We start from the raw sequence: 27,440 nt of genomic DNA, 5'->3' as shown, positions 1-27,440 counted from the left end.
TGGGAAAGGACCTTACATCATCTCCCAGTGAGCCACCAGGGTGCTGCAGCCAGAAGTTGTCTCAACAAGGAGCTATTGTGTGAGCTGGCTATTGAATGGGTCAGAAATTCCTGCATTCTCCCCCTCTGTGGGAACCTGGAGAGCCTATTGCACTGGCTAAGGGATTAACTGCCTAAACCCAATCTGTCAGTAAGAGTGATTGTGAATAGAGCCCACTTAGTGCGTTGCTCTGTAGGGTATGTGTGCTGTAACACAGCAGGGATTGCAAATACTGCTTTCCTAAACCAGATCAGCCTTCCTGTGTAACACTGGTGGCGTGGCCAGCAGCATGTAGACCCGTGGCCAGGACTAAATGCAGGTGCCCATGAGATTTCCACCATCCCTCCCCACTGTACTATGCTCAGTGCTTCTTACTGGTAGGGTGATAGGGGCTACTATGGTTCCCATAGGCACATGCTGAGGGGACCTTGAGCAACCTGAGAGCTCTGGCCATCACAGTAACAGCCAGGAGCACAAGCCCAAAGATATTGAGAGGAACTATGCCTGATTTCAGCTCTCTTCCTGCTCTTGGGTATACACCAAGTCAAGGGCCAAATGCCAGACTTCACCAGCTTCCCAGAGGAAAAAGTCATGCTATGACACTCAGGCAGGATCCTTCTGCATCAGTCTCCTGAGCATCTGGGATAACAGGTCCATCTATCTCACCAGCAAGAACTCTTCTTCAGATGAGCACGTGATCTTACATTATCTATGTCAAGGAATTTAGGAAAATTGAAGCTCTGAATCCTTTGTGGGAACTCACCAGTTTCCTTGAGTGTTTTTTCCCGTGGAAAGCATGAATACAGGTTGGGATCTTTCTATTGGCATCTTTTCATCACTTCCTCAGAACACTTTGACATGGACGTGATCTCATACTATGTACCACTTACTGACAGAATGTTTCTTCTTATACGATCTTCTCACATCCTTACAAGTTTATGCCTCAGGGCTCTCAGACATTCAAAGTGAGAGTATATTGGGTCTTTTGGGCCAAGCGCCATTCTGCCTTAGGTCATTTTTTTCTTTGTAGCAATGAGTCAGTGTTCATAGTAAGAGAGTTTAACAGAGCTTGGTTGGAATTTGTTCTGCCTACAAACAGTGGTTGAAATATAAGCAACTATTTTCACTTTTCTCTACCTCAGATTACTATCTGTAAAGTACAAATTTAGTGTGCTGCTCTTTAGAGGCCCCAAAGTTTTAATATATGTACTCTAAAGTCATCCTATTTACAGTTAACTTATTTCTCTTTTTCGTTGAAATGCCTCTGTCTCAGTTTCTTTTCTGGGCCGGAGATAAAATACTCTGACGAAAGCAACTTAAGGGAGAAAGGGTCTGATCATTTTGTTTGGATCAGAGTTTCATGGTACAGTCTGTCATGGTGGGGAAGCCATGGCGGCAAGAGTATGACAGAGCTGCTTGTCGTTCATCCACAATCAGAAGGGAGAACAACAGATGCACACATGCTAGTACTTGGCTCCCTTTCTTCACTCCTACAGTTCATGACATGTCGTCTAGGGAATGGTGCCACCCACTTAAGCTCCAGTCACCTCATCTTGGTTAACATAATTAAGATAATCCCAGAGATTATTACTCAGAAGGCAATCTCTCAGGTGATTCTACATTTTTTCAACCTGGCAATTAAAATCAATCATCACAATATTGTACATATTTACAGTACATACAATGTGATGGGGTGATGATAATTTTATGAAGAGCATAAATCTTCAGATTAGGTCAATTCAATCAAATCAAGATAGAATACACATAGTAAAGCCATAAAAACCAACTATTGCATCACCCCAGGGACTAGATACACATATGATAAAAACAAGAGTGAATTGAGATTTACCAAAATCCAGGATAGTCATTACATCTGGAAAGGAAGATGAAAAAGCTCAAAATATATTAGTAAGTTCTTATACTCAAACGCCTTATAGGGTGAATGGAGTTTTTTTTTTTGTTTTGTTTTGTTTTGTTTTGTCTTTTTGGTTTAGTTTTTCAAGACAGGGTTTCTTTGTGTAGCCCTGACTTTCCCGGAACTTGCTTTGGAGACTAGGCTGGCCTCTAACGTACTAAGATCCACCTGCCTGTCTTCTGACTGCTGGGATTAAAAGCGTGTGCCACCAACACCCAGCTGTGCATAGGTATTTTTGTTCTCTAAATTACACACACACACACACACACACACACACACACGCACGCAAATATATTTTGATAAGTAGAAAATTTATGAACTACTTCCATTATTGCCAAGGGGCATTTAGAAGTATTCCTCTCTTATTAATTTTCAGGAACATCTTGGGAAAGATGAGGAATGTTTTTTCTTTAGATTTTGAATAGAATTTAGCTATGAAGCATGGTCTCTTATCAGTTTTGTACTTTCCTAACTTCTTATGAGAGTACATTCTCTTATGAGAATTTATTTTCCACACTAAATTCTGTATGAACAAGTATTACATGTTAATCAGAAAATTTAAAAACACATTTGCAATTTTTTTAAAGCTAAGTGGTGAATGTGCTACACCCTGTGTGTGTTTTGGGTCCTGGCAATAACAACTTATTGAGAATTTTCTATGTGAAAGACAGTTAAAAGCACTTTACATATACTAATTTTTTTAAATTATTAGAACTGCCATATGGGCTAACGGAAGGAAAAGTTACCACAATAGCCTTTTCTGCACAAACTCCTAAGCCTGAGCAGCCGTGAAAACAGGTACCTTGCTGGTACTGAAATTGCAACCTTCCCCTTTAACTCTGAGCAGCGGGTGGGCGGGGCCACGTCCGCCAGTTTCCCAGTGCCTGCAGGCGGCCTTCAGGGCCTGTGGCGCGGAAATGCGAGTCCGGGCCACGTGACGGCGGGCGGCACTCTGGCTTCCCTAGAGCCGTCTCTATGGTATTCTCCCCAGCTCCCCCAGCCCCCCCAGGATAGCGGCACGTGACCGGCCCGGACTACGGCAGGTTCCCACGTGATCCTGGCCTGCAGTAGCGTGGCTGCGGTGAGGCTCCTGCGCTCCTGAAGGGCGGGCACAGAAGTCAAGGCGGCCTCAGGCGGATTCTCACTGGTGGCGAGGTTGGAAAGAGCCCCCAGGCGGTGACCGCTTTGCTTCTGCAGCTCGGGTCAGCTCGTTCCGTTAGCTCAGCCTTCGCGGGCTGCGCTGAGGGACCAAGTTCCCTTTGGGTCTGGAGCCCTTGGGGAGTGAGGCTCCAACTCGGGACCAACTCCTCAGCCACCTTGCCCTCCCTCTCCTCCATCTCTTCTTCGCACGCCGCGAGTCGCTGGTCCCTTTGGGCTGGCCTGCTCGGCCGTGCCAGAGACTAAGTTCGGGGCGGTAAGGGTAACTGTGGGAAACGCGGCCCCCCAGTGGACAAAGGCGGAGGCAGGACTAGAGCAGGCCCAGGGCCGCGGGCGGTGAGCAGAGGCAGTTGAGGAGGTGAGCCGGAAGACAAGAGTACTGCGCATTTAGAAGGCACTGTGAAGGACTTGTTGCGCGATGGAAGAATCTGACTCCGAGAAAAAGACGGAGAAAGAGAATCAGGGCCCAAGAGTGGAGCCTCCACTCGGGGAACCGGAAGGATCGCTTGGGTGGGTGAAGGGTATATTATGTTGTACCTAGGAGGGAGGGTGTGCTAATTGGAAAGAGTATGGCGAACGGCAACAACCCCTAACCTCCAGGGATAAATTGCTGTAATTTACCCGCATGGTTGATTGATATCATGCCCTTGATGATAGACGAAAACGGAGACCAGAAACAGCCCTTTGCCTGTAGCTGAGATTCCTGGTTTATGCGTAGTGCTCTAATTGAGGCAGTTCTGAGTTGTTTTGCGTTTTCTACAAAGGTGATTTGGTGATATCACCTCGTTAGTGCTAAAAAGGGGGAGAGGACATTTACTGACCAATGACGTACAGTTTGATATGCCTGTTTGAGAGCTGCGTTATATGTACTTGATGCCTTTAATGAATGAAATGCAGCTTGGAAGGACGATTGAAGGTCCAAAGATGCTTCCAGCTTTGAAAATGAGCTAAATTAAAAACATAGTATTCAAATTAAAAATATTGTTTGACTTATAAAAGTGCAGAGTATTGTGTTAGTTTTATGACAAATATCAGATCTTGAATTTAAATTGTTTTTATTTCTAAATATGTCTTCCCAGGAAGCATCTCCTGAGCTAACGAAGGAAACAGGGAACATAGACCCAGTTTTATAATTTAGAAAAATGAAGACTTCTGAAACGAGGTCTCCTGCGTACTTAGCTGTTTTAAACAGTATTTTTCTGCTTCTCTCCGTTTACTTGCCTTTTTTTTTAAAAAAAACAAATTTCTAAGGCAATTAGATCATGGAAACACTGGCTTTTGGTTTATATCTACAGGTGGGCAGTGCCAAACGCAGCCATGAAGAAGAAGGTAAGATGTGTTAGGTACATTAGAAACATGAAGAAAAAGGTAAGAAGTCACAGTTCAGGAAATCTGTCTTTTTCTGGACTGTGGCAATAATTTATATGGTCTTTTGGACTCTCATCCCTTTATTTACTGCCAGATTCCATTTGTCTAAAATTAATCTCATGGAGTCAAGCCATATACAAATATTACACAGCCCTCTGCGTGCACATTGATTCTTTAACACAAATCAAATGTTCCATGTGTTTTGCTAGTTGGAATTGAATGTTCTTTGCTTTGCACTTCATTGGGACTTAGTTATTATCCCTAAGACTGTAGCTCTGAAGCAAATTTCTTGACCTTTGTGAGATTTCGTGCCACCTGTGAAGGGGTCATAGCCCTCCCAAGACTATTAGGAACTTTACATGAGTAAACTCCCTGTAGAGCTCAAATATAATTATCCTTGCCTTTTCATGAAAAGGCCTAATACTTTTAGCCTGACTTCATCTAAAATTTAATTCTGTGCCTTAAGTTTGCTAGGAGGATGTTTTTGATGAAATGTCTGAAGTTGCTATCAACAGGATGCCTAAAAATGCCAGAACTCTCTACATGATTAGGTAAAACTTTGATTTAACCATTTTACAGTGTACATGCATTAAAGAATCAGTTTGTATCCTCAGAAATATATAGTTATTGTTTCAATTACATTTTTTTTTGCAAAGGACGGGAAAACTTCCATATTAATTTTATACTGGCTAAACAGTTACATTTTCTTAGGGAGGTAAAGCTATAAATTGTTGGGTTGAATAAATCCATGTCCGGTATGTTTTCATTAATGTTCCTTATATTTTATTAATGTTCCTTGTAATCAGATATTGCAATAAAATATATTGGGACTGAAGGTAGAGACTAGGTATCCCTTTCATTTGAAAATGAGATGGTTATGAGAATTGTATTTCATCATTTTTGTGTTTAGAAGAACTCTTTGAAAGTCATTTTTAAATTTTTTTATTCTGCACACCAACCACAGTTTCTCCTCCCTCCCCTCCTCCTCTCCCCCTCCCCCATCCTCTATTCACTACACAGAAAGGGTAAGGCCTCCTGTGGTGAGTCAACAAAGCCTGGCATACCAAGTTGAAGCAGGACCAGGCCCCTCCCCCCTGTATCAAGACTGAGCATGGTAACCCACCAAAAAGTCAGTTCATGTTCCAGGGATAAATCCTGGTCCCACTGCCAGGGGCCCCACAGAAAAACCAAGCCACACAACAGTCACCCACATTCAGAGGACCTAGTTTGGTCCTATACAGGCTTCTCAGCTGTCTCTCCAGAGTGTCAGCAGTCTCTGTGGGCTTCCCTATCATGATCTCGACCTCCTGCTCCCTGCTCATTTAACCCTCCTCCCTCTCTTTCACTGGACTCCCAGGAGCTCAGCCCAGTGCTTAGCTGTAGATCTCTGCATCTGCTTCCATCAGTTACTAGATGAAGGCCTATGATGACAATTAGGGTAGTCCTCAATCTGATTACAGGGAAAGGCCAGTTTAGGTACCCACTCCACTATTGCTAGGAGTCTTAACTGGGATCATCCTTGTGGTTTCCTGGGAGTTTCCCTAGCCCCAGTTTTCTCCCTAACCCCATAATGGCTCCCTCTATCAAGATACTGCTCTCATTGCTCTCCCTCTCCATCCCTCCCCCAACTTAACCGTCTTGGTCCCTGAGGTTCTCATCCTCCTTCCATTCCCCTCTATCCACCCCCACCCCAATTTACTCAGGAGATCTTATCTGTTTGAAAGTTATTTAGTGCAAGAATATGTGGCATTATTCACAGGTGTCTTTCTTGTGTTAAATCCTAACACAAGAAAGAGACAGTTGTCATTGCATTTTAGTTTTAATGGCTTGTTCATTTTTTGATGAAAATACTTCAAGCTTTTGTTATTTATTAGGTACTGGAGATAAAAAAGGGCACAAAGGATACAAAGAGACTCCCTCTGGCCTTCAACAGTTTGAAGTCCCGAGAGAGTTCCCAAAACAAGGGACTACAGAGCTTTATGGTCTGCAATGATATAGTAGGACCACTAGAGGGCAGGCAAGATACCTAAGTCAGCCTAAGGCAGTGGTTCTCAACCTTCCTAATGTCTTGACCCTTCGATACAGTTCCTCATGTTGTGGTGACCCCCAACCCTAAGATTATTTTTGTTGCTACTTCAAAACTAATTTTGCCATTGCTATGAATCATTATGTAAATAACTGTGTTTTCCAATGGTCTTAGGCAAACTCTGTGAAGGAGTCATTCAACCACCTTGTAGGGGTCACACCCCACAGGTGAGAACCACTGGCCTAAGGCATTTGGGCCAGAGAAACTATGGGGAGGATACTGGAGATTGAACCCAGGGTTTCACTTGTAGGAGGTAAATACCCTAGTACTGAGGCACATCTTCAGCTCCAGAGAAAATTCCTGAGATGATTGTTAAACCAAGTGTTTGTTGAAGGATAGGTGGGACTTAGTTAAAAGAAGACTAAAGGATGGTAGAGAATACAGAGTGAATACAGACATAGTCAGGACTCCCTAGAGGGCTGGAAACAAAGAGACTATATGCTATTCATTTAAATGTGACTGGATACTAACAGTTCTGGGCTAGGAGAATCAGTAGGTGAAGAAAGAAGTAGATAACCTAAACCAAGAATGGCCTTGTATATAATTTTAAGTGCCCAATTTTGTGGGGCATAGGAAAGTTAAAAAGAAAAGACAAAAAACTGATGAAAGAAAGTTATAGAAAGATGTGAAAGGGATGAGATCATGGGCTGGAGTGAAAAGAACTGACCTTGAACAGAGAAGTAGGAGGACCTTTTCAGTTACTCTGAAATCTGCTATATATATATATATATATATATATATATATATGTATAACCTTGAATTATAGGAGAATAGGGTTAGTTTCCTGTTAAGATGATAGTTTTCTTTTTAAAAAATTTATCTTAATTATTTTTTCAAGATTTATTTTTATGTGCATTATTATCTGTTTTCTGTATGAGGGTGCCAGATACCCTAGAACTGGAGTTATAGTTGTTAGCTGACATACTGTAGGTCCTGGGAATTGAACCTGGGTCCTGTGGAAGAGCACTCAGTGCTCTTAACTGCTGAACCATCTCTCCAGAAAGATGGCATTTTTCTAACATTGTTCTAAATAAATATTATGTATAATAACAAGGAACTGCAGAGATGGCTCAGTGGTTAAGAGCATATATTATTCTTCCTGAGGACCTGAGTTTGATTCCCAGCAACCCCATCAGGTGGCCTTAAAACTGCCTGTCATTGCAGCTCCTAGAGGACCTCACATCTCTGACATCTGCAGGTACTTGCATTCATTCATGTGAACAAACCTCCCACACACATATGCAAAATTAAAATAATAGAAATAAATCTTTAAAAATATTATGCAGAATAACAAACTCACTGCCATTGTATTGCTAAAATGATGTGCACCTGGTAGCAGGTAAGTGCTTGGCCTTTGGAATGTTATTTGGGGAAGATAATGAACTAATTACAGGTGTCCGTACTGGTCATTGGTACTTACACTTCAGGAAAATGCCAGCTACAGAGGACAAATGGATCCCTTTACACTAGATTTGTTCTAGATTACTAACGTTTTCCCTTTGTCTTCAGGTGCTGTTAATGGGTAAAAGTGGATCGGGTAAGACCAGCATGAGGTCTATTATCTTTGCAAATTATATTGCCAGAGACACACGTCGCCTTGGTGCAACAAGTAAGATGTTTCATCTTATTGTAAAGCAAGGTGACCTTGGCTATTAATAATCCGCATAACACACTTGATTGCAGCAGCTTCGGAATGCACAGGTTGATGAATTGGCTTTGGAGCATGCTTTCCCTTTTTGCATTTCTCCTCAGAATGCGTGGTCTAATTCTGGTTATTATTTCTCACTATCCTTGGGAACTGCTCTCTTTTCTAGGTTGCTTGCAAAGTGGGATGCTCTTAGCTAACTTCTTGTGTATCCTGCTGTTTCTTAGGCAAGAATAGGGACCCTTTGCCTGCTTATTTTGTGGGGAGAATGTTTGTTTGTAACTTTTTATTCCAAGGGGAACATATAGGCATTAGCTAGCATACAGTAAAACCGTATGTAAAAACGGTTTTTAATGCAGGAGTTGGTCCTTGTCCTTATTAAAAGGAAAACTTGGAAAATAGTAAGGAGTTCTACATTCTGCCATTTCTCTTTCTTTATACACCTATAGCTTCTCTTTGGAGCATCTACTCTGAGTCTAGCACTTTGTGACTAGACTATTAGTATAGACTTCTGGGAAAGCATGGCTGCCAGAACAATGAATCAAGAATCCTGGGAATACATTATACTGAATCAGATTGTTATTTCATTCTCAAGCATCTAAACATTTCTGAAGTCTGCTTTGTTCTTGGCTTCTGGCTGAGGAAGGCATCACTCTGCTTAGACTTCAGAGATTTCAGTCTGGGTTTCTAGCATCTTTAGTATGTTTAGCGACAAGTTAGCATTGTTCTATAAGGTGTCCCAATCTGATTTTAAGAATAATAAACATCTTTTAAGCACATTATGCTCCAGACTCTGAGATATAAAGGAGAAGAAACTTTATTTCTGCTTGGGGTTGGCATATAGTGTAGACTTCAATAATTTGAGCAGAAACTTGGTGATTAGAAAGCTGTTTCCGCTGGGCGGTGGTGGCACACACATTTAATCCCAGCACTAGGGAGGCAGAGGCAGGCAGATCTCTGTCAATTTGAGGCCAGCCTGGTCTACAAGAGCTAGTTCCGGGACAGGCATCAAAGCTACAGAGAAACCCTGTCATGAAAAAAGAAAGAAAGAAAGGGGGGGGGGCTGGAGAGATGGCTCAGAGGTTAAGAGCATTGCCTGCTCTTCCAAAGGTTCTGAGTTCAATTCCTGGCAACCACATGGTGGCTCACAACCATCTGTAATGAGGTCTGGTGCCCTTTTCTGGCCTGCAGGCATATATTGTATACAGAATAAATAAATAAATGTTTAAAAAAAAAGAGAAAGAAAGAAAGCTGTTTCCTAGATAGAGTCCCAAGTCTACTTTCCTTTCTATTCTGTTCTCTGCACATATTTGAGAATACACAATATCTCAATTTATCTTATTCATTCCCTGCCTCCGAAATTTTGTTATCCTTACTTTAAAACATCTCTGGTTCCTCATTTGACATAATTTTGAATGTTTTTAAGGACTTGTTCAAACTTATCACTATTTTTCTTATACGACATGAATGCAAATGTGGTTTTATCAGAACAAGACAGGCCTACTACATCTCTTATTTTGGGCATTACTTTGCTGTCAGCATGGTGAAACTCTACCTTCTTGTTTTGAAGCACCCTTCATTTTACGGAATTGTAATAAAAGCCCCCATTCATATTTGCATATATTTTATTCAAGCATACACATCGTTTGGTTTTTGTACAGTTCATAATTTGAACTTAATAGTGAATCCTTACATTAAATGGCTCATGTTTATTTTAGAATCCAAGCCATTGGGTTACAGTTTTCTTATGCATAATAAAAAGGAGTTCATATTTTCATTTTAATTACTTATTCTCTCACTTGATGTGGTTCTTATCCTTTGTAGTTATATACAGTTTTATTGATAAATATCTGTTACTGTAAAAATGTTGGTTCAGATAGTTTCCTATGGCTTGTAGCACTTGTAGAGCTGATTTCTAGCCTCTAAAAAGTGTACTCGTCCAAATGTTTTTCTGTGTCTTGATTTGATACATTCAAACTTTATCTTCCAGATTGAATAGATAGGCCTCCTATCTGTGTGTTTTTAGTAGAGTAGAGATGCTTATTGAAGTACTATGACTTTTATTCTTGCTCTCATTTACTTTAGTTTTCATATTACCTTTATTCTAACAGATAATGAAAGTATAACTTAAAAATCACATTCTGCTAGTAAGTGTCAGACTTGGGATATTTGTCTGTGCTCTTCTTTATTATGACACAGCCTGTTTATATTTCCACTACTCAATTCCTAGAAAATTTTTTCTTCATATTTTAAATCCTATACACTTCGTTGAAACATCTTTTCTTAGTACCACTGATTTCCGTTTCTAACTAATCAACAGTTGGTTTATTACCATGAATCCGACGAATAGTTTCATAGCAAGATTTTCACTATTGAAACTGCTGAAAATAATGTTGATATAATTCAGCAGCATTATAAGCATAATGTTGCAAATTATATAATCTTGTTCATTAAAATAGGCTATTTATTATTCAACAAGTATATACCTAGCAGTGTCTCTTGCCAGACTGTCAGTAGGATAGGGCACTTGCCCCTAAGAATATGTCAAGTAGTAAACTGATTGGTTAATATTTCCTGAATTTCCTTAGAGAGTATAAATACAATGAAAAATATTGGTATTAATGTTTTAGCATATTATCAAAACTGGTTTGTCACTAATGAAGACAGATCTGTGTTTGTTGCTAAATGTATAGATGAGTTCAGATTACATATAGTGCATTGCTTTTTATTTGTTATCCCTTTTGATGCAGCTACTGATTTTCTTTAAAGGTAGCAAAAAGAGTACTACTTTTACAATGTTGTTTGACTTTAATGTATTAGTATTTTACTGGTTTGTCATTCCTAAAAAAGTTGTTTTATTTTGTTAAATTTAAAGCCTCCTGCATTTTGAAATTTGAATTAAAGAAGAAACCATGATGTAATTAATTCATTAGCTAGATGTTAAAATGTGTTTGTTGGGATGGTAAATTTGCCACTAAAATGATTATGAAGTATTTTAATATCAAACACTGTTGACAGCTCCAAGATTTTCTGTCTTCTCAAAATTCTATTCTCTTGGCTTTTTATTTAATACTTTATTGCCCTGATTTTCTTCCTTTATCTTTAACCACCCCTCCCTGCTTTTTAAAAAAGATAATCTTTATTATAATGTTTTCTTCTTTCTGCCCCGTAAGTGTAAGTGATTCCCCAAAGCTTCGTTCTTTATTCTTTGCAGTTGCTCTCATGATAACAGAGCAAGAAGGTTATAAAGAACCATGGGGACACACAGTAATACAACATTTAACCGGGAAGCAGGAAATGGGATTTATATGTAAAATGCTGTATAAGCCGAGATTGACATATAAGATAGTCAACCTATGAGAGAATTTTAAACAGTAAAATAGTAGCATGATCAGAGCTACAGTTTTAATTCAAAATAATACTTGTGAAAGCTTCAAATGTTATTTAAATATAAAAAGTCTACTTTGTTTTTTATTGTCAAGCCACTTTCCTAGAGACAACCACCATTAGTGCTTCTCAGGTTACCATTCTGACCCTCTGCTCAGTGCATACAAAATTATGCATGCACAGACATGGTCTTTTTAAAGAATGGTATAAAACTCAGCAATTTGGAGGAATTACTATATGTGTAATGTGGACTAGAGTTTAGAGTGATGGAAGGGTAGAAACAGGTACCATCTGTAAGCCAGAGAGCTGGATTTCACTGAACTGGTGACTGGATCTCAGAATTTTCAAGGTTTTGGAACCGTAAGAAGTAAATTTCTATAATTGTAAAAAACTTTGAGAGATGGAAGGGGCTTGATTTGGACTAGGGTAGTAGTAGTCGATATGGTGCGAAGCTACTGTGTTGGGGGATATGCTTAGGTGACAGAGTCAACAGAACTTTCTGGGGAACTTGGAGGGAATTATGAGGAGAAAGAAGACTGGGAGGATGAGAGGTTTTAGATTAGGCAGCTGGTTACATTCACCAAGGTGGAGCCAACTGAAAGGAGAGCTGAATTACATTGAATAGATTCCATTTGGGATGCTTACAGTACAGACAGAACACATCGAGAAATCAGTACTGGAGTTACCTAGTTAGTATCCAAATGATAAAATAATATGTGACAGTTATCTTGCCCTGGGTAAAAATGTTTTGATGAGAAGGTGGCCACTGTTAGAGCCCCAAAGACCCCTAACATTTAAGGGACAGAAAGAAGAATAAGAGTCCATGAGGGAGGATCTTCCAGAGAGTTTGTAGATGTGATGCCAGAGACCAAGAGAAGAGAATTATTTTTGAGGAGAAGTGAGTAGTCAACAGTGTCATGCTGCAGAAAGTAAGGACTAAAACATCCACTGGATTAGGCAGTGGGACCATTGTCCACTTGATGATGAGAACTGTTTCTGTGCTATGGGAGTAGAAACCTGATTTCTATCCCATATGCCCCATATTAAGTCACTGAATCCTGTCACTGCTTTTGTCTGTTATTGTCTTTCCCTTTCTCAGTAGCACTTCTTTCCATTTTTTTTTTAGTACTAGACCGTATACATAGTCTTCAAATTAATAGCAGTTTGAGCACCTACTCTCTCGTAGACTCTGTTGGAAATACAAAGACATGTAAGATATGATTTCTTTTCCAAGGAGGGGGAAGTAAAGGGTAAAGGGGAAGTATTTTGTGCATCTACTATGTGCCAGGCACTTTTATGTATATAGCTCTTTGAATCCTCATAGCAGTCCTGGGAGGTCAGTACTATGTTCCTTCCTTCCTTTTCACAGAAGTGGAAGCTAATTCTAAAAGCTTTCATGACTTGCACAAAGTCATACAGAGGTAGCGCTGTCATATAAACTAAAGTCTGTTTGACTTTAAAATCTGTATGATGTACATTATCACGAATGGTTTGTGTCTATATATTATGAAACAATAAAATTGTATAAAAGTAGATAGAAGTTGGTTTAGATAACAGCTTGGGGATAGACACAGGAAATATTTCAATGTGATTGAGTTGACTAGCACATAAATTATATAGAACAAAATTGTTAGACTGTGAAAATTATTCATGGTAAAATCTTAAATTATTCCTTCTTGAGATTTTTAGTGCCTGGCAGAGAGTAGTTGCTTAATAAATGTTTGAATGAGTTCAGCTTATGGTAAGTGGGATTTTTGTCAGGCAAGGAGGACTTTTGGAGGGGGTGGGAATTAGTTTGGATTTTAGAATTACCTTTGAAAGGAAGAAGGGATGGCACTTTGTAGCAAAAGATGGAAAAGGCAATGGATTGCAGGAGGGAACCATTAAGCAGAGGTCGCAAACAGCCTGTGTGCTGGATAAGGCCTATGGTTGTGCTTTCTTTGACCTTGTGCATTGTTTGAGAATAATTTGAAGTTATAATCTCCTGTAAAAGTTTTTGTAAAGATCTAGAATTCAAGCTACTAAAAATGTTGAAGATCTAGTAAACCTGAGCCAGTAGTAATTTTGCATGGCAAATAAACAAGATTTGAGTAACTATCAACCTCTGTGAGCCCATGGTAGATGTTTACCATCACGTTTAGCTAGCTTAAAGGGTATAGGTTTGCTCACATGGCCTGATTTAGCAAGTTTGCGACCCCTGAATGTGAAATGTGTTGAGGGGGTGGGGAGGTAATAGGGTTGAGGGGACTATGAATAAAACATAATAGGTTGAAATGAAAGGATTGTTAATGGGAATTTCTGGGGATTATAAAGGTAGATTGGAAGCCAAAGTGAAGGACCTTGAGTGAAGGACCATTTTAAATATGTAGGGGCCATTGAAAGTGTTTTGAATGGGGAGTGATGTGTTCAAAGTAGTGTTAAGAAGATGAACCTTGCAGTAGCCTAATGGATGGTGTAAGTAAGGCTTTCTTGTAGTGTAGGCATGAGGTAGTAAGGGCCCTCCTTGATGTTGAATGGTAGAGTATGAAATAAAGAATGAAATTAAGAGATACTAAAAATGATTCAAAGAGAATTGAACATGGTCAGGGGAGTCAAAATTAGTAAAATCAATGAAGTCATTAACTGCTGAGGAAATCAGTACAGAAGTTAGTTTTGTTATGTTTTATGTTTGTTTTCTGTCTTTAATTTTTTTGGGAAAGTTGGAGAAAGAAGGTGGGGTTGGGAAGATCTGTTAAATGATGTATGTCACTGTCTTCCGTGTTAAAACTTAACATTAATATTATAATTGGGGATTGTTTCTGCTTTGGGTACTAAACTACTGAAACTTAAAAATTACTGACACAAGGCAATCCTTTAGCTTAGGGTAGTGTAGGTGCCTACCTTGCCACTAAACCACATAACTAAGCTGAAAATCACCTTCTTGCTATGGCTTTGAGCATTTCACTCCACTTTGGTCCTTCTAAACACCATGGGTTAGTGTTTTTTTTTTTTTTCTTCTGATCGTAATGGTCTTTACTGTAAATACTAGATTTGTAACATTTATCTTCCAGTTGATGTAGAGCATTCTCATGTTCGATTTCTGGGAAACCTGGTTTTGAACCTGTGGGATTGTGGTGGGTAAGTACTATGTGCCCACTTGTTTGTGAAGCTGATAGCAATAATGATGTCATCTAGTATAATCAGCAACTACACCTAGAATAACTATTATTTTCATAGATCCACTGCCTAAAAATATTTCAGAATTATCAGTTCATTAATAAAGATGTTTTTTGTACAACTTTGAAAATGCCCTCTACATAAAAGATATTTAAGTAGCTCTAATCTAAGCTCCATCTAAGTATATATAATATGGGCTAGATCAGCCCTCTTTGGAAGTGGCGTAAATTAAATCTATCTCAGTTTCATTGATACTAGTATTGAGTTCTTAGCTATTTTTATTATACTAAACTGTTCATAGTCATCTTGGTAATTACTTCTAGGCAGTCTTATCACTTGTAGATTGCATTCTGAGCATACAATATCTGACCAAGTTACCTATTATTGGCAGAATAAGAGAGCACTTCCTTTTATAATCAATGCAATCATCAAAAATCCCTGCACAAATGTACACTTAATATGCCTGTGTGCTGAGTTCATATATATATATATATATATATATATATATATATATCACTGTGCTGAAGCAGCAGTAGTGAATGCATAGTGATTAAGAGCATAGGTTCTTTGTCTGGTTCAAAGTCTCTGTGCTGTAGCTTCACCTGTACAATGGAGCAAAATAACCAACTTGTTGGTTTATTATAATGATTAAGCAGGTTGAAATATATACAATATATACTGTAGTGTCTTACAAAATAGATATTATTGTCCGGTGGATATTTTCTAGCTCAGTGAGTATTTTGACAAAATAATGTAAGACCTAAATACTCTTAAGGAAGTAACTCTTTTCTTGCTAGCACCTAGATTAATACCCTAGGATATAAATCTTCCCTCATTTTGATTGCTTGTAATTCTCTATGTCAACAGATTTATCCAAGTTCCTTGCTTTTAGGTACTAAAATGTGAAATTCAGTTTTGTAAATCAAGTATCTGTAACTTAAAGAATTTATGATTCTTCCAAGGTTGCACAGCTGTTATTAGCAAGGTGCAGGATTAGAAACTTGTAAACACCACCCCATATACACCGCTAAATGATACTACTGTTTTATTGATGTCCTGCTATTGAGATTGTTTTGGAAAGCAGCACCCAACCTAGGAGCAGAGAGTAACATTCTGCTGAGAAGTCATCATTGGAGTCATTTTCATATAGTTTAGAATATTTGGCTGAAGTTATTCAGCAAATGTTCATTAAGCATTTACCACCCTTCTTTTAAAATCTGTGAGACAGTGGGAGATAATATTAGGGATGATCCTTGGCTGGTTGTATAGAGAATTGAACACTATTAATTAAAAACTCATCCAAATAAGTGTAGTATTGCACTTGTGGTAAGTGTTGTAAATGACAGGGATGTGTTGGTAAAGAGCCTACAGTAAGTGAGCTGGCTCAAGGTAGGGATGGTTTCTATGAGGACATGTGGATTGGACTGAAATCTAAAGGAAGAAGGTGGGATTAATTAGATGTAGTGGTGAAAGAGTAATCAATATGTTTAAAAGACTCATGAGTTAAACCATCAGCCACTCAAAAAATAAACAGAAGGTGTTTAAATTGAAAGGAGAGAGGCCAGGCATGGTGGCATGGTAAGTATACAAAGGTAGATGGATCTTTATGAGTTTGAGGTCAGCTTGGTCTACACAGTGAGACCCTGTCTCAAATACAACAGCAACAACAAAACAAAACATAAGAAGAAAGGCAAAAAAATTTTTTTTCTCATTTTTTTTATTAAAGATTTCCATCTCCTCCCCCTTCCCTCCCCTCCCTTCCACCCATACCCCCACTCCACCCCTCTCCAAGACAAAGAGCCATCAGGGTTCCCTTCACTATGTTAAGTCCAAGGTCCTCCCAGCTCCCCCTAAGTCCAGGAAGGTGAGCAACCAAACTGACAAGGCTCACAGTGAGCCCGTCCATGCTGTAGAGTTCATGTTCATTGCCGTTGTCCTTGGTTTCTCAGTCCTCCTCCACCGTCAGCCACATTCAGAGAGTCCGGTTTGGTCCCCTGTTCCATCAGTCCCATTCCAACTGGACTTGGTGGTCTCCCGTTAGATCTGTCCCACCGTCTCAATGGGTAAACGCACTCCTCACGGTCCTGACTTCCTTGCTCATGATCTCCCTCCTTTTGCTCCTCATCGGGACCTTGGGATCTCAGTCCGGTAAAATTTTACAGGCTTGCAAGTTATGACTGAAATAGAGTAAGGTAGAGCTCAATATGTTTGACTGTTCTTTGCTCTTTGAATTGAAGTTTAAGATTATCATTCTCTTGATCGAGCTAAGAAAATTTCAAGCAGTAGTGATTAAACAGAGGACTTGTTTACTATCTAGATTTTCTTTCCTACCAGACAAGACACCTTCATGGAAAATTATTTCACTAGCCAGCGTGACAACATCTTTCGAAATGTGGAGGTTCTAATTTATGTCTTTGATGTGGAGAGCCGTGATCTTGAAAAGGACATGCACTATTACCAGTCATGCCTTGAGGCCATTATGCAGAATTCTCCAGAAGCCAAAATCTTTTGCTTGGTACACAAAATGGATCTGGTACAGGAGGATCAACGAGACTTGGTAAGAAACTGAAAAGGTGCTGTACCAAATGGTTAGCATGCTTTGTAGACTTTTTTTATAAAAGTGTAGGTAAATTTGCAGCATTCCGTATTTCAGAATTAAGAAGATATGACTGACCATGTACTTTTACTAAGTAACTGTTATCATTTAAAAAATAGTTTACTACCTCTATTGCATTGTCACAGCTAAAAGACCCACTAGGGGTAAGAATGAGGAGAGGTGGCTCCTGTCACTGGACTGATTTCGGGAACTGCTATGCACTAGTTCAAGTGCCTCCAAGTTTGTCAAGCACTATTTACAGTCCCTCACAATTACGCTAGCATGAATGAATTTGTATACATGAGTATAACTCAGACATGACCAAGAATGATAGAGTAGGAAATATCAACCTTCACCTCAACAAAAACACATAAAACTGTAATTCAGAGAACTCAGCGACTCAGTACAGAAGAGGTGTAGTGAAATAAGCAAATTTTTAGGTAAGAATCTATGAGATCTGGGTCTGGTAAGATAGGCATAAGTCTACCTTCAGTTTTTCAGTGTAAAATAAGAGCATTAGATAATAAGGTATAAGATAAGAAAATTCTCTCCGTGTCATAGATAAGAACTAAAGAAAAGCAGTTTTAGATTATAGAAGATATAGTTTCTCTTTGACTTGGAGTATATCTTAAGGAACACCTCGTACTAAAGGATTTTTTGGTAATAGCTTTACTAAGGAAACATTGTATGCCACTTGATGTGTGTGCTAGGAATCAGGAACTAACCTTGAGCCCTCTGCAGAAGCAGTAAATGTTCTTCACTGCTGAACCATCTCTCTGACTCCTTATTCTGTTATTTTAAAAACAATTTTAAGAGCCGAGGGTGTTACTTAGTGGTAGAGTGCTGCCTGGCCCATTTGATGCCTTGAATTAAATCCCCAGTACACCGCAATTTTTAAAAATTACTTTTTAGCCAAAATTGCAATTTAAAAGCTAGAGCATTCCAACAAATGAGCTCCTTGTTGATGTTTCAATCACTTGTAATTTCTCTTACAGTTTTTAATTGGTCATATAAATACTTTCCAATATATATTAATGGTCTTTTAATATATATAGTTAGTATATTTTAAGTTAAAATATCTATATATCAAAATATATAAATATATATTCTGAGAAAGTCATTAATTTCATTGAATATTAATTTTTAATTAATATATTATTAAACAGTATATGTTATATTTAATATATAATTAATATTAAATATTAATTATTTTAAACAGAAAAGTTTCAAATAAAAATGACTGTATGTGCTTCTCAAAATAATAATTTCAGCTAAGATAAATATTTTTTCTCTTTTTTTTTTTGGTTTTTCGAAACAGGTTTTCTCCATGTACCTCTGAAGCCTATCCTGGAACTTGCTCTGTAGACCAGGTTGGCCTCAAACTCACAGAGATCCTCCTGCCTCTGCCTCCCAAGAGCTGGTTTTAAAGGCGTGTGGCACCACTGCCTGGCCCTAAGATAAATATTTCTATGTATGCTTATATATGTTTGAGTTTTCCAGAGAAACAGACCCAATCAGATGTGTTTGTTTATAGAAAAACAAAGATACAAACAAATGGGAGGGTATTTCATTTAAGGAACTAGCTCAACTGATGCTGGAAGCCTTCTAGAAGGAATCTGGAACCTGGAGAGCAGAGAAGATAAGCTATAGACCCGAAAATGAGAATATTATACATATAGGAGGAAGTTAAAGTATCCTTATTTTCAGATAATGTATTTCTGTACATAAAAGACCCTAAAATCTCCACTAGTAAACTCCTAAGCTATAAGCACATTCAGCAAAGTAGTGGGATACAAAATTAAAACAAATAAGTAGCCTTCTTATACAAAAAAAGAAAAGTTGATTCCTATACCAGTAGAAGAGTTGGTATTTTAATCATATCTGGTCCAGTAGTTATAACTTGCAGTCAGAAACTTCTTGAGCACATGATACCCCACCTTCCAAGAGCTATGTCTTCTACAAAAACTGAATAAACAGACTGAGTAGAATTGCATCAGCATCTTTTCTTAAGTTGACCCACCCTCCTCTTTCATTCAAGAATTTATAGATTTATAAAGTGGCACAGATCTGGATACCATTTGAGAAACTATGGCATTTTATGATTTGTGCTAGATTTTTGGTCATTTGACCTAAATTATTTCATTTATGTAGATCAAATAAGAATGTAGTAGATATCGCTTCTAGATCATTTATAGGAGCACCATGATCAGGTAGCCAAAGCTATAGGTTTCTATTAGTTTAACACTTCTGTTCAATAAAATAAGGATACTCTCCTTGGTTTTTGGGGAGGGGGGAGTTCAAGACAGGGTTTTTATGTGTAACAACCCTAGCTGTTCTTCTAACTCACAGAGATCTGCCTGTCTATACTTCCCGAGTGCAGGGATTAAAGGTATGTGCCATCACTACCCGGCTCTCCTTGTATTTGATGATGAAATATTTCCACATTGTTCTCACTACTATAACACCCACTTTACCTTTGTATTTAGGTTTCCCAGTTAAATGGTAGCAATTACCACTGTAAATTTTGGCCTACAGAGAAAAGTGATCAGAGAGCATGGGATGGAAGTTGGGGTTCCTACAAATTTGTTTATCATCAACATTGTGTTCTGGAACCTCCCAATGTTGATGAATAGGTTATAAATGACAAACCTTGAGGACTGTGAACTCCCTATGTATTAGATTCCTTCCTGCGTAGTAGATCAGTACAGATCTGACATTTTAGCTTCAGTTAGTATAGGTTGTGTTTTGATTCATTTCTCAGGCAGTTACAAGAACACTTTCTTTACCCATCACTTACAAATCCTCTGCTTATTGGACCTGTATCAGTAAATTTGGCCCGAGTGAATGTTATGTCCTTTACACCATATTCTACACCTTTAATATCTGTTTTCATAGTTATCTCTGTTTTTTATCTGTATTTATTAGAAAAATCATGTGGTTCTTTTAGAGGGTAGAATAATCTTCATGGTTCATGCTTTGTATACCACCTTCAGGATTCTTCTGAATGTGTATAGACATAGAAGCAAAGGGGTATGCTAGGAGTAAATCAGAACTCTCCTGTAGTTACTTCTGAGGAGTCCATTTCAGTTTCTTAGGAAAAGTTGGAGTATTCTTAGATAAGAACGTAGTGGCTGTCCAATCTTCAGTCTACAGGCCCATCATAGTATCCAGCAGACTTTTCCATGAAGCGGGAAATTTCAAAGACAATTCAGTCACTTTCTTCTGTGTCCTGCAGAATGTTGTCTCTTACAAGTATTTGATTAGTATTATTTGATATCTGAATTTCTTATCACCCACAGACTCCCTTGAGTATTCTCATTTCTCCTTGAAATGACATCTTTAATTCTAACCTGATTAGAGAATTAATCTCAGTTACATCAAAATCAATTCAGAAAACTCATTTTTAAGATTCTGCTCTAACTCTTAGAATCTTTCTGACTCCTATTCTGAGTAAATTCCCTGAGCCTTTGGTGTCGGGCAGGATTACAGACATCCCATTTAGAGTTGAGTGTGCCAAAGTCTCTCAGTCTGGGTACCATGTCCAGTTGTGGGTCTCTGTTAATTACCATCTACTTTAAGAAGAAGCTTATCTGAGAAGGGTTGAGTGATGCAGTGATCTATGGGTATAACAATGTGTTTTGATTCCCAAGATTTATTTTATTTTGAGAGAGAGAACACAAGAGAACATGAAATTGAGTGTATAGGAAAGAGGGGAGGATCCGGGAGAGGAGTTTGGAGGAAAGGTTTGATCAGATTATATTATATAGAAAAATTTTTGAATAATTAAAAAAGGTTTTACTCTAGAACCCACTCTTAGTGTTAAAATCTTGTATTAAAGGTTCTCCAGAGCAGCAGAATTACAGAATGTGAAATGGGGGAAAGAGGGTAGAAGTTGAGATTGACTTATTGTAAGCAAGTAGTTCAACTGAATGAAGTTTGGTGAGTAGGCCAACATAAAACTTCACTGTTATACTTGAAGTAAAAAGGCAGTGTAGACATGTCTAGGGGAAGGGTGTTTCATAGGACTCCCTCATAGTCTGGCTCTTACAATATTTTTGCTCCCTGTTCTGTAATGTAGAGTAGATGGATGCAGGAGTTGTGATGTAGAACTATCCATTGGGGCTGGACCCCACAAGATTTGTTGGGCTCAGCATTGTGTCTAGTTGTTTTCTATAATGTTCTTCATTTGCTATTAAAAGAGGCTTCTTTGATGAGTGGTGGTGGCTACACTTATCTGCAGGTATAAGGATTAAGATTTAGAATATAATAGAGAATTAGCATATCTAGAAAAGTAGTAGATTCTCTTCTAAGATCCATGGCTTCACTAGTCCCTGGAAGTTGACTAGATTTCTAGTACCAGGCATGATTTCCCACTTGTTGGACCTTAAGTCATATTAGACAGCATTTGACTACCTAGTACAAAGTGGTTAGCCCTGAAATAAAATACACACAGACAGCAAAAATGAACCCGGGACAGGCAGTGGTAATGCACACCTTTAATCGCAGCCCTTGTGAGGTAGAGGCAGGCAGATCTCTATGAGTTTGAGGCCAGCCTGGTTGACAGAACGTGTTTCAGGATAGTCAGGACTGTAATATTAGAAAGCCCTTGTCTCAGAAAACTAAATAACCTCAGCAGGTCGTATTTATATATTCATGCCTCTGTGTGTGTGTGTGTGTGTGTGTGTGTGTGTGTGTGTGTGACAATAAGTACCAAAAAAAAAGACAATCGGGGAGAAGAAAGGAGTAAAAAGGAGAAGACTTGGAGCATCTGGGAAGAGGAAAGGCAATGTAATTAGATTTTAAGTTAAAATGTAATTTAGGGACTGGAGAGATGGCTCAGCAGTTAAGAGCACTGCCTGCTCTTCCAAAGGTCCTGAGTTCAATTCCCGGCAACCACATGGTGGCTCACAACCATCTGTAATGAGGTCTGGTGCCCTCTTCTGGCCTGTGGGCACACACACTGACAGAATATTGTATACATAATAAACAAACAAATAAATATTAAAAAAATGTAATTTAGGGACTGGAGAGATGGCTCAGCGGTTAAGAGCACTGACTTCTTCCAGAAGACCCGGGTTCAGTTTCCAGCACTTATGTGGCAGCTCATAAATGTCTATAACTCCAGAATCCAACACCCTCCCAGAGATAGATATATATATATATATATATATATATATATATATATATATATATATATATATATACACACACAGGCAAAATACCAATGCACCTAAAATAAAAATAAATAATTATAATGTAATTTAAAAATCAAAGAGAATTAGACATCACTGTGTATACACCCATACTAGCAACTTACCCACTCAGGGAAATATCTTGAGTATACATGTTTTATATACCTATTTTCTCTGTATATGTGTGGATGTATACATAGAGACAAATCCTAGCTGGCTAGAGCATAGTTGTTTGTATGGGTTATATATTTGTTGTAAATTAAGTCTACTACACATATGTATTTGCATATATGTATGTAATATATGTTAGAGAATATTTCTATAATGGAGAACGAAAACATTTTAATTTATAAAATTTTAATATAAGTGTTGCCATATTAAAATAACCTAGATTTGGCAGATTGGAGGGTGTGTTTATGTGTATGTGTGTGTTTATATGTGTGTATGTGTGTAAAACACACATATATGCTATATGTACATATAACGTATCGTACAGATAACTCTGTATGATCAATTTCATTTTCTAACAGTGCTCTCAATAAATATTTAGCAAAACCAGGATAAGTCTGAAGAAATCTAGTAGCCATTAGCACATTTGTACTCTTTTTTGAGAAATAATACTGATGGTTCTTATGAAGACAGAGTAAGGATCCTTGTCAAAATATGGTAAAATAATTACACATCAGATTTTGTAGTAAAGGAGGAGAGCTGTTACATGCTGATCCGTTTATTGGATTTTTTAATTCAGATTTTTAAAGAAAGAGAAGAAGACTTAAAGCGTTTATCTCGTCCATTAGAGTGTTCTTGTTTCCGAACATCTATCTGGGATGAAACTCTGTATAAGGTGTGTATGATTCCTCCATTTCCTACTTTTGGAGCATGATAAAAGTTAGAAGGATATTAACAAAACTAAAATATTTAAAACTTTCATAGCCATCTAGATTTGTTGTACTAAAAAGAAAATAATCTTTAACAAATTGTTCAAAGAACATCAGAGTTAACATCAAAAGAATTGAATTTTAATCTTAGGTTGGGTTGACATTGTTACCAATTTTGCCAGTTTGAATATGATTAATCAGCTACTTTTCTTTGTCATAGCAAAAATGTTGCTTAATATCCTCCATCCATTTTGACCTGCTGTGGTCTTGGGGATTATTTTGGTATCTAATATGCAAGTATTTCTACATGCTTATGGTATAAACTAATCTGCCTAAATTCACATAGCAATGGAAGAAAACCATTTAGTGGAGAAATGGGAGAAGTGAATTTTAGAATGAGATATGATACATGTAAAGTATATTATAACTTGAATTTCAGGCCAAATTGGAGACTAGAATTGATCCTTCCTCGGTAGCATTGCTGGAATGATTATCATTGCAAGTTTGCAAGTCTAGAGGTTATCTTAGTAGTTCTGTGGATGAAGTTGAAGTTACCTTAGTGGTACATAGTCTCCTGCTTCTTCCATTTGTCTTGCTTACTAGTGGTTTAAAGATTGATTATTTCTGTATCCTCACGTGGTCAGACCTTTCCTTCAGACTGCTTCTGGTGTACATTGACAAGTGTGACGCTGGGTGGCAAAGGATCCTTCTCTATCACTGGTAACTAGAGCTTCAGTTTCAACTCGTCTGACAAGTGTCTACAACCAGATGCACAGAAAGAAACCTGACTTGCCAAGGAGAAAAGCCACTGGACTTTTAAAAATAGCATTTGATTTTTTTTTAACTAATTCATTCTTCCCCAGTATGATGTTGACCCAGGCTCACTCTAATAACAACATTTTGAGATACCTGTCTAGGAAGTACTGTTCCAGATTAATATGGGCCGAATTTCTCTCAAAGCCTTATTCCCATAGAACAGGTAACCGTGAATAAGGATGGACATGACGCACTGATAAGAACCAGCTGCGGTGTGAAGGATGGCAATACATAATACGACCAAAGACAATTGGCTAATCACAACACTGCTGTGAGTGACAATGTCTCTGCTGTGGTTAGCTTTGGTGCCTTCTCCAAGGTAAATTCAGCAGTGACATTAACACCAACCTGGGAACTTGGAACACTATGCCTAAGTAGTAAAACTAATTGGAACAGAGACATGGAACTACTACTATCTCTTACATCAATGTTGCATAGAACTGACTTAAATTTTTATATTGTTTTATTCAACAAGCATTCATTGTCTATCTATTGGATGCTGTCACATTCACAAATGACTAAGATAGGTTCCTGACGTCTTAGGAGGAGACAGAAGAACAAAGTACACCTAACCAGAAAAATAGTAAGAGTGATGGAAGTGTTCTAACAGAAGTATGAATACAAGCACCTGAAGAGGATTCTCAGAGGGTGAAACTAATCTCGTATGCATGCATTGGTCATACTCCTGGATTAACTCAGTTTCAGGCAGTCACACTATAGACTTTTGAAAATTCAATTGAATCAGTAATTTTTACAGATGTGACCAAACTTTTGAAAATTATAATCCCAGTTGTTTCTTGCATAATGACCTGTTATGTCTTTGAAGGGTGGGTCCACTTGTCTTTGTGGCTCTGATACCAAATTGGCTCTTGGATATATGCAGAATATAGCATTATTTCTTCTTTTAAAGCTGTGTATAATGTTGGACTTCAATATTTGTTGGATGTCTGGGTTAGAATGATTTTAGCACAACAGATCATACTTTGCAACTTCTTTCCTAAGGCTGCATGATGGTACTAAATTACCTGTTTACTCATGGAAAGACATTTCTCCAGCATTTTTCAAGTGTTTGAACTCTAAAAATTCAACTCAAGGATACAAATCAAGTGTTAGGTTAATTTGCTTGTTTGATTTTTGTTATATTTAACATCTGTATTTGTTTTGGACTCAACTATCAATATATCTTGCTGTCTGTGTCTTGTAGGGTACTTACTCATTTCAAAGGCCTAGAACTGTCTATCTGTTAGTAATAGTTGATTGTGCTTCTGTCCTGTTAGGCTTGGTCCAGTATTGTTTATCAGCTGATTCCTAATGTTCAGCAACTGGAAATGAACCTGCGAAATTTTGCTGAAATTATTGAGGCTGATGAAGTACTTCTGTTTGAGAGAGCTACCTTTCTGGTAAGGACTTTCTGCTCTACAGATGTATTTCAAGCAGGCTTCTTGCATTCAGAGGACAGGATGTTACTACTTTTAGGAAGAACCACCCCCTTTTACATCAGCATATATGGTCTTACTTATAAAGCATTATTGTCTGCAAGTGGTATGGAAAAAGTCCTTTGGTAACTAACCTTTTAATAGTAAAATTTAGATTTTTGCAGGTATGGCTTATTAGAGACTTGATTAGTTCTACTAATAACTATTTAACTATGATAAAGGAATCTTATTACCTACTGAGCTTTAGTAAGAAATACAGTGCATTTTTCTTTTAAGAAAATTCTTTCCCCACCCATTTATCAAAAAGATTGATAAATATGAAAACTTCTAACATGTAAAAGGCTCAGTGGCTTAAGAGTTTAGATTGAGAAGTAGAGCAGGTAAGAGGAATATTAATAGTACCACTTTTCTTATAAATTGAATTTAGCAATGATATCGGGGTATGCTGTACAGGCATGAGTCGGTGATGCAAAAATCTGTATTATTGATAGATATTTTAAAGATTTATTTTTATTTCTTTGAGGGGGTGCCACTTATGTGTTGGGTGTCCATGAAGTCTGGAAGAAGATGTTCAGATTTTTTTTTTCTCAAGACAGATTTTCTCTGTAGCTTTGGAGCCTGTCCCAAAACTACCCCTTGTTGACCAGGCTGGCCTGGAACTCACAGAGATCGACCTGCCACTGCCTCCCAGTGCTGGGATTAAAGGTGTGCACCACTACCGCCCAGCTGGTGTTCAGATTTCTTGGAGCTAGAGTTACAGGTAGTTATGAGCTGCCTGGTATGGATGTGGGGAACCAGATTTTTGTCCTCTGGAACACCAAGAAGCATTCCTAATCACTGAGTCATCTCTTCAGCACAGTGAATACATTTGGAAAATAGTAGTGGTCACTGGGCAGTGGTGGCACACACCTTTAGTCCCAGTTCTAAGGAAGCAGAGGCAGTAGATGTCTGAGTTCCAGGGCAGCTTAGTCTACAGAGTGAGTTCCCGGATAGCCAAGACTATGTAAAGAAACCATGTCTCAAAAAAACCAAGGAAAGTAATTGTAAAAAGCTAATTTGTCAGACACATTTCCTGAATAATTGGTAATAGACTCATTTAATGTACCTCTCAAAGCAGCTCCCAGTGAAGAATTTAGTTTCTGATCTTTACCAGTGCTAGGTGAGTTTAGACAAATGTTTTAGTCATTCTGTGTTTGTTTCCTCTTCTGTAAAACCAAAATATATTGCTTATATCATAGATTTATTGTGTGCTTTAAAATGGGACAGTGTAATGGTAAGCAGCCAGCACAAACCTTGGCATTTAATTGGGAGCAAAATAGAATATATGCATGTACTTCTTCTATCTTTGGTATAAGAATTATATTTCAAATATTTAACATCATGTCAAAATTTCCATGACAATTTTCTTCTGGCAAATGAGGTGGATTTTCCTCTGCTAGAAATTTGCAACTTATTTTCATCTCTTAGGGTACTCGTGGTTTATTAAAATTGAAAAGTATTTTTACCTGGTGTGTGTATTTGTTCTGAATACATTAATTTATGTCAGTACTTGGATAGTCAGTACTTAGGGTCATCTAGTAAAGGTTTTTAATATAATTCCAACAGCTACTTTGTTACAGACTTCTTCAAAATTATGTTAGAGACTGCCCAAGAGCAGCTAGATAATTTTATGTTCTCTTTATTTATACCATTTTAAATCAAAGACCATCTTGTGAAATGTTAACAAGCTAAAATTTAGTGATTAAGGTAATTGAGAAAATCACCAAGT

General features: G+C 38.1%; 1 protein-coding gene across 4 annotated transcripts in view; it reads left to right on the top strand.

Annotated features, from left to right (window-relative positions):
* Positions 1–3,011: 3,011 nt before the first annotated feature.
* Rragb (Ras related GTP binding B) overlaps positions 3,012–27,440 on the top strand; it is a 38,392-nt gene continuing 13,963 nt past the window's right edge. For 2 of the 4 annotated variants that reach the window (XM_038317250.1, XM_038317249.1), the window contains exons 1-7: positions 3,012–3,622; positions 4,408–4,441; positions 8,076–8,175; positions 14,649–14,715; positions 17,089–17,311; positions 23,291–23,386; positions 25,514–25,636. In XM_038317250.1, coding sequence (XP_038173178.1) covers positions 3,531–3,622; positions 4,408–4,441; positions 8,076–8,175; positions 14,649–14,715; positions 17,089–17,311; positions 23,291–23,386; positions 25,514–25,636 — 735 coding nt within the window. In that variant the 5' untranslated portion in view covers positions 3,012–3,530. Of the gene's footprint in view, positions 3,623–4,407; positions 4,442–8,075; positions 8,176–12,724; positions 12,809–14,648; positions 14,716–17,088; positions 17,312–23,290; positions 23,387–25,513; positions 25,637–27,440 lie in introns of all 4 variants that reach the window. The other 2 variants (XM_038317252.1, XM_038317251.1) reach the window with 2 other exon arrangements.

Source organism: Arvicola amphibius, chromosome X, assembly GCF_903992535.2.
Source record: "Arvicola amphibius chromosome X, mArvAmp1.2, whole genome shotgun sequence".
Lineage (NCBI taxonomy): Eukaryota > Metazoa > Chordata > Mammalia > Rodentia > Cricetidae > Arvicola > Arvicola amphibius.
The sequence above is the reverse complement of the archived record's forward strand: the minus strand, read 5'-3'. Positions and strand labels throughout refer to the sequence as shown.